The following is an 8,461-nucleotide window of genomic DNA, read 5'->3' on the forward strand; positions in this document are numbered from 1 at the left end:
GTGCTACACCGATACACGGCCCGCGGAGGTGTTCTTCCTGCGGTTTGACCATATCTTTGAGATGTTTCTAACAAGGCGGCTTGATTTTACTATCGTCCGCCTTTTTGCGCTACATATGAGCTCTGTCATGAAGAGTGAAGAAGTCTCACAAATCTGTGTGGCGGATCCGTACTACATGCACGAGTCTTTCTTGAGTCTCGGCGACTTTGAGCGTGAAACTGCTAGGGAGTACCTCCAAAACTTCATGGTATAGAATAAGGACCGGGAAATTGTCCTCGTGCCTTATCATCCAAAGTAAGTCAGTTCCGGACAACCCTTTCGTACATTTCAATCATTCCTTCTCTCTCATATGGGGAATAATTTGAGGTGTCTTTTCCCCGCAGCAACGGGCGCGCCGTCCTTATTATTCTTTACCCGCAAGTCTCCCACGCCGTGTATTTTGACCCTTCCAGAGACTACGAGAAAAAATACTACACCCACATAATGAATATTCTAGATGATGCTCTCCAAGGCTTCAGCTTTAGAGGTGGCCACGTGCAGATCAAGAAACAACGGAATAAGAAGATGGGTTTCGCGCATAAAACTAACTTCTCCTGCATCCATGTCCCAAAACCAAGCAAGAAGGATGGATTCTACATCGTCCATCTCATGATTCAGTTCAACACGGATCACCAAAAGCTTCGCATTAACAGCAGAAATGATGATCATATCCACAAGTGGCTAGAATCTCATGGAGAAGCGGATTATAAACTTAGAGATGACTTCTTTCGCATCCAAAGCGACATTGCGACGATCATCATGAAAGAAGTCGTCGATGAGAAGGGGATGTTCCACCACGGCCCTATATCGCGAGCTGACGTCCGAACTCGCATAGGCATGCAACGTCTAGACCTCACGCCGTTCAAGAAGCTAGGGTTCGCCCTCGATGATATGGAAGGATGGAACTTCTAGTGATTTATGATGCCGATGATGATGATATGTGTCGGTTGAACTTGTATACTTTTTGTAGCGATGAAACTTTGTGATGTCCACGGTCCCTGCCAAACTTGCGTAACGCTACTTTGTTAGTTTGCGTACGATGACCTGCGTACCTCTAGTTAATTAATTTGCGTACTGTATGTTGCATCTAGTTGCTAACCCTTTCTTTTTCGGTGTTGCTCTAGTATATTTTGTTGCATATATATGATTGTACATCCTCTTCATGAACATGCATCTCTAACAGGTACCTAGTTTCTTGATGGCGAGATGGAAGTGCTATGTCGTGTACAAAGGGAAGGTTCCGGGGGTGTACAACGAGTGGCATGAGTGTCAGGCGCAAGTGAATGGGTTCACGGGCGCCAGCCATAAAGGCTTCAAAAGCAGACAAGAAGGAGAAGCTAGTTACTTGAGGTTCACGCTAGCGCGAGAGAGGACTCGTAACCGCCACCTCATGTACTGCATAGTTTCGCTCTCACTCATAGTGATAGCACTTCTTGTGTATACCTTTGTTTAGATGGATGACGTTGTTGTAGTTGCAAGTATTCGAGACTTGCATGTATCGCTATTTTCGAGATGATGACAAGATATCACTTTATGTTGGATGATGATTATGATGAGACTATTTGTATGTACATGCTATGATTACGTTTGTGGTCTCGCAGGCATTTGTATGTGTATCATGATGACATTTCTATGTGCTAAAGATTCTTCTATAAAGCCTGTTCAAATACAAAACAAATATGCCAAAAAAACAAAAAAACCTACTTAAATTAGCAGTAGCGAGTGTATAAAAGTTAGCAACAGCGCCGCGATAGCAGTAGCGCGTCCAGGCGAAGCGCGCTAGAGCTACTAGCAGTAGCGAGCTTCCGCTAACAGCGCTGTTGCTACACTTGTGTAGCAGTAGCGCCGGTGAGCACGCGCTACTGCTATCTGTTAGCTGTAGCGCCTTATTAGTAGCGCCTATCCCCGCGCTACTGATACATCTAAAACCCGCGCTGCTGCTAGCCTTTTCCCTAGTAGTGTAGGCACAAAACGAATCTATTCAAACATCATACGATGGGTGTAGTGCTTTGTAAAAGGCCATTTTTTGCGCAAGAATCAATATAAGGGGGGCCCACATGCCCCACAAGCTTAAGGGGTGCGCCCCCACCCTAGGGACAAAACGAATCAACTCAAAAATCAGTGTCTTATTCATACCCCAAGTACATTTGTCTGCTTCTCAAGTTGCTCGCTAAGTCTGACGGGAAATGTACATTTCTTTTGACCCCTAAATCCGTCCATGGATCGACAAGCTCCGTCAGTGGATTAGCTTCATGATTTCTTTTGGAGCCGTCACCGTTTATCGGGAGTTCGATTATGTAAATTGGAGTGTTTGTTGTTTAAGGCGTGACTATGATGAACCTTATCGGCATTGTTCACTTTATATACTAGTGCAACACATATTGTGTTGTACTAATGACTATGACCCACTTGAGATATCATCCCCTATCCCATGGGGCATATACCCCGTAGGATGGTCAACGTAAGTCAAGACGAGTCAAAAAAAATCAAGCCATCAATATGGTCAATAATAATTCAAAAAAGCTCTTGTGGTTCCAAGCAAGCCACCCCAATCGACGAAAGTCCAATCAAGCCTTCATTGTCAACAAGTCCAAAAAAGGAAGATATCGTAAAAGAATAAGTGAAATCAAAACAAAAGACCACATACAAGAATAAGTGAAAGATCAACACAAAGTGACAAAGAAGCACAAAACCCAAGCAATAAGGCATTTGTATCGTGGGGAGAATCTCTCCCTAAATGGGCCCCACCCCCTCCCAGCCCAACTAGTAGCACATGGGATAAAAGACAGAAAAGTGCACAGTAGTATCACTAGAGTTTATGCACATCCTCCTCTCAAGACCAGGCCCTTCTCGCACGGAGTTGATTCAAGGCCTAGTTAGAATAAGAACCTTCCAATTTGTTGAAACTTCTCTTGGGTCATGAGAACCAACGAACCAGGTGTAGTGGATTTTGGTTCCAATCTAGAGTGTTTGTTGACTTGAGTTCTATCTCAAAAGGCTATGTATCATTGAGTTTTATTATTGAGTAGGTATCACTAGTTATCTCCCAACTTGTGAATATCGGGACTGCATGCCGCATCAGATTGTACAGTGTTATATTGTTCGTACCTTGATGTTACATTTCAATGAAATACGATCAAGGTGATGCCACACATGATGGCCACAACAACCACTATGGTATCTCATATTTTATTGTTGTCCTCTTCAAGTAAGTTTCATCATGCCCTTGGTGGTTTGCTGCAACGTGCCCTTAGAGGGGGAGGGGGGTCGATAAGCTATACTCCTTTTCTCTTACTGTCATTTGGGGTTTGAAATTGGCCTTGTACAAAGCACCATGCCCATCTGTAAACTCAGTTTTATTTTTTGTGGGGTATCCGTAAACTTAGTTATTCCACAAGTTTGAAGCATGTTTCTGATCATCGATGTGATTTACCGTATTCTATCATTCGCTGAGTCTACATATCAAACTAAATTCAATTCAAGACACTGCCAAAAGTGTATGCAAGACACATGTTGGTGTTTTTTTTAATATAAACCGACACCCTGTTCTAAATCGAAAACAAGTACTACCTCTGTAAACTAATATATCTAAAACGTCGTATACTAGTTTACGGAGGGAGTATTTCATAAGATCAATCTACAATCAAAACCAGACTCACAACAAATCTTCCTTTTTTTGCTCACTTTTTTGGAACTTGCAAGTTGTAGTTTTGTTTTGAGAGAAAAATGCAAGTGGTAGTTCAAAAAGGTGGAAAGGCGAGCGAGAACCACGCCGAAGGGCCCACGTGTCAGCGGCCCGTACTAAACTACCTCCCCTTATCCCCTCTGCCACCGTCCCCCGCTGCTTGGCCCTGTACCGCTCCACATCACCCCGAGCTTCGTGACCCCCTCCCCCGCGCTCGCAGCCTCGCAGCACCGCACGGCCGGGCGCCATGGCGCACTCCTGCCTCTCCGCGGCGCGCACGGCGGCCGCGCTGCGCCTCCCGTTCCAGGCCGACCACGCCGCGTCCGCGTTCCACCGCCCGGCGCGCGCGCCGTCGTCCCGTCCGCACGCGCACCGGCTCATTGCCGCCGTGCCGGTGCCGCGGGGGAGCAGGCGCGCGCTCGCCGTCGTCGCGATGGCGTCGCAGGAGGAGGCCACGGCTGTCGAGGAGGCGCAGGAGGAAGACGTACAGGAAGAAGCCGCGGGGCAGCCGGAAGAGGATGAGCCAGCAGCAGGGGAGGTCGAGGAGCAGCAGCCGGAGGAGGAGGAGGAGCAGGGCGCGGCCGCGGAGGCGAGCTCGGAAGGAGGCGAGGAGGCTAGTGGTGATGGAAGCACTGGCACCGGGAGCAGCGCCACCAAACTCTACTTCGGGAACCTGCCGTACAACTGCGACAGCGCGCTGCTCGCCGGCATCGTGCAGGACCACGCCGCCCCGGAGATGGTCGAGGTATGCGCGCGCGCGCACGCTGTTTGATGAAATACATTGGCCGATCGCTTCCGTCTTGATCTCAAACGCCTGCGTTTTCAGGTGCTCTACGACCGGACGACGGGGAGGAGCCGGGGCTTCGCCTTCGTGACAATGAGCACGCTCGAGGACTGCGAGCGGGTCATCAAGAACCTCGACGGCACCGTGAGCACTCTGCTCAGTCCATCCACCACCACCCCGTACATCTTCCATGGATTCCTCTCATGCTCATGCATCGATCGTTTTATGTTTCAGCTGTACAGCGGGCGCACGATGAGGGTGAACATGGCCGACAGGCCGAAGCCGAAGGCGCCGCTGTACCCGGAAACGGAGCACAAGCTCTTCGTCGGCAACCTGTCGTGGACGGTCACCCCGGAGATGCTCACCGACGCGTTCCAGCGCTGCGGCAACGTGGTGGGCGCCCGGGTGCTCTACGACGGCGAGACCGGCCGGTCCCGCGGCTACGGCTTCGTCTGCTACTCCACCAAGGAGGAGATGGACCAGGCCATCGAGACGCTCAACGGAACGGTAATAAGAAACTGTGCCTGACACTATCACTGAGTACATGAAAAGCTCTGAATTGCCAAACTGGCAATGAGTAGTGGCCTCACACTAGCACCTAAAAACCTTTGGAATGCAGAATGTAGCAACCGACATAGGACTGAAAAAACTTTGCCAAGATGAAGTTTCCTTGCTTAACTAACATGGATTCTGCTTGAAATTCATTCTTCACGGCGGCACCAAGAAAAGTAAACCAGAGTTTCCAAGACATAACTGAACTTAACTGAATAGTAACAATCCTGCAGGAAATCGAAGGCAGGGAGATCCGGGTCAACTTGGCCCTGGGGAAGAGATACTAGAGAGCTGGATCGTTTCTTCACATTGGAGAAACTCGCATCGGGGTTTATGCAATGCTTCCCTGCAATGCAGATCACGGAGCAACAAATAAGCCATCGATTGCTCGTGGAAGCGCATTCCGAGAGCAGTGACACATGGTTCTTGCATCGCCTGATCTGATATGCCAACCTGGTGTATATTTGGTGGCTTCGTTCGTCGAGATGGAGCGGGGGAAGGCCTTACTTTTCTAAAAGAAAATTTTATATGTATTTTTTTTGCGAGGGAAAATTGATATGTATGCATTTAATGATGTGAAATTGTAACTGAAAATTATTGGGGTTGCTGCCTTGCTCGTGAGCATATATTTCCATGGTTCCATGATCTTGGAACTGCATTCTTTTAGATCCTCTTGCAACTTGGTTTATGTTTTTCTCACATATTATTGGGCTGAGGATGATAGAGTACCTAATTAAGTGTACATATTTGTCTGAGATGGATCTGTTACCATTCTTCCTACTAGCAGTTATGTCAGATTCATGTGAACACTAAGATGTTGTTTGGAGAATCAACTCAACATTCTCCTTTTCTAATTCAACATCGTCAATGCATATTGCAACTGCAAATGTAATGTACACTGCAATACTAATTTTCTGAGAGACAATATAGTCCTTTAGAGGCAAGAGTACAAGACACACATAAACTTCGGAGTACCACGAAGGTCGTAAGTTGTATCGTGACAGAGCAATCATGACAGTGACAATTATGGCTGTATGCATCATTTTGATGCAGAGGGCGGGGCCAGGGTAATCCTCCTTTTCAAAAAAATGACAATGACAATTTTTTTCCACCTTTTCTTGGTTTGATTGCGACCACACGCTGACACGTGGATGGAGGCTAACAAAGTAGCAACGTTTTCTTTTCATTGGCGTATTAAGAGAAATTTGGGGAAAAATATGACTTCACTAAAAGGAAAGAAATAAAAGAACAAATGAAGTGAGATTAGCTCATAGTTGCTTTATGTTTTGATTATTTTTTCTCATTGTTGTTGTACAATGCATGCACGACGAGGCTGAACATGGGCGACAAGTCAAAGATGATGCCGCCCCAAGAGACGGGCCACAAGCTCTTCGTCGCCAACTTGTCCAAGACGGTCTCCCTCAAGATGCTCACGGATGGGTTCCAATGGTACCAGAAACATAATCGGTGTCCGGGTGCTGTGACGGTGAGACCGACCAGTCCCACCGCTATGCATTGTCAACTTGTCAATGCATAATTTATGTTGAACGTGCATGCATGTATCCATAGTTGAGAAATGTTGTGGCGGAGGCCATTAAATGATCCCCAGACGGAACCCCTATGAATTGAGATTGTGTGCCATAGAATTTAAACTAATGATATCGAGACGCTCAAATGAACTGTAATCGGTCCTGCATTGTTACCGTATCTATTTTGTTTGCTACTCCCTCCGTTCCAAAATAGATGACTCAATTTTGTACTAACTTTAATACAAAGTCGGGTCATTTATTTTGGAACGGAGGGAGTACATGAGAAACTACATATGTGCAAGTTAGATGCAAAGCTTCTAAATTTCTTCTATAATACTAACATTAACATAACGACTGTGCATATTCAAACCTTTCTAATGTAAAAATGCAGCAATGGACAATTTTGGATCTATTTTCCAAGTTGAAATCTATTTTCTGAACTGGTATTATTATATCTCAAATTTCAATATCACATCTCACAAATAAAATAAGATATAACTGAATAATAACTCATATTGTAGGAAATCATAGTCAGGGAGATCCGGCACAACTTAGTCTCTGATAAAAGATGTTAGAGGTCAGTTGTTTCTTCACATAGAAAAACCTTCCAAAAGGTTTATGTGATGCTTTTATACCATAAAAATCACAACTTTTTTTTTGTGAATTACGGGCCAGTAGATTAGACACCCATTGCTTGTTAGAGCACAGTGCAAGGGCCACAATGGGGACGATATATTCATTCAAAGTTGTAACATAGTCGACAGATGTACCAATTGATATATGTCTAATGATGCGAAATTAGATTCTATTGCCCCATACTTACTGCACGACGTTATTTTGATCTCCTTTTAACTTATTTTGTTCATGTTAAACAATGTGTTTGCCAAAAATATACTCCAAATCCAGTCATAATTTTACGAAATCCAACTATTATTTGTTAAATTACTAAATACAAGAATGTCCACGGCTTGTATATGTCATTATAATACTAAACTTTTAAATATATCATATTACATCAAAAAGCAAATAAAACATTTTTTCGAACTACTCGCACATCATCATATGCCATTTTTATTTTTACTCGGTATCCACGAGAGTCATGCATAGTGGTGATTCGCCAGTAACTTCTTCTCTCGGCATGTTGAGAATTATACTCCTCCTCGTGGTAGACTTATATCATTGGTTGCCAAATCCGTGAGCTAGTGTGTGTGCACGCTTCATGGCGTAGACCAATGACACTAATGATCAAGCCGTGAACGTAGACCTCGCTAGTGGACCCGACCGAACTTATCGACGCTAGGTTACCCATTTTTGTAATTTAAAATATTGTTTTGTAAATTAACTAGTACTAACATGTCCACTGCTTAAAAATACTCATTATAATATTAAATCTCCGGCTTACCATATTACACCAAAAAACAAACAAAATACATCTCCGAGTTGTTGCCATATGTTAGATCACCATCAAACTTACAATTACTATGTCACTACATTCTTGACTAGCTTAGATGTCGACTGTGTGATACACATCACAATGAACGATCTACCATATGGTGAAAACTATAAAAAAAGCATGTTTAACAAAACTTTATTTCTAGTTCAATGGTGAGTTGGTAACCATACTCACCAAGCCACCAACTGATGCACATAAGCTAAGGTCATCTTGGAGGCAAAATTCTAAAACATAAGAATATCCCAAACTTGTGATTGAGCTTATGTGTGTGGATTAATACATGGTTTTAAAAGGCATGAATGCTTCAAATGGTGTATTTGAATGGTACCCATAGAATAAATAAGGAACTTTAGAGGAACAACTAGATTTGAAACAGATAGAGCATAATGTACTATTGTACTCTCGGCGCGCGCGGGGGG

The 8,461-nt window shown here is 44.6% G+C and overlaps 1 protein-coding gene across 1 annotated transcript; it reads left to right on the top strand.

The window, feature by feature from the left end:
• The first annotated feature begins 3,892 nt into the window (after positions 1-3,892).
• LOC123135014 (28 kDa ribonucleoprotein, chloroplastic) lies at positions 3,893-5,702 on the top strand. Its single transcript, XM_044554147.1, has 4 exons — positions 3,893-4,469; positions 4,551-4,652; positions 4,743-5,015; positions 5,294-5,702. The coding sequence occupies exons 1-4, from the start codon at positions 3,972-3,974 to the stop codon at positions 5,345-5,347; spliced, it is 927 nt and encodes a 308-aa protein (XP_044410082.1). The 5' UTR covers positions 3,893-3,971; the 3' UTR covers positions 5,348-5,702.
• Positions 5,703-8,461: the final 2,759 nt, after the last annotated feature.

The sequence above is a fragment of the Triticum aestivum genome, chromosome 6B (genome assembly GCF_018294505.1).
Source record: "Triticum aestivum cultivar Chinese Spring chromosome 6B, IWGSC CS RefSeq v2.1, whole genome shotgun sequence".
Taxonomy (NCBI): Eukaryota; Viridiplantae; Streptophyta; class Magnoliopsida; order Poales; family Poaceae; genus Triticum; species Triticum aestivum.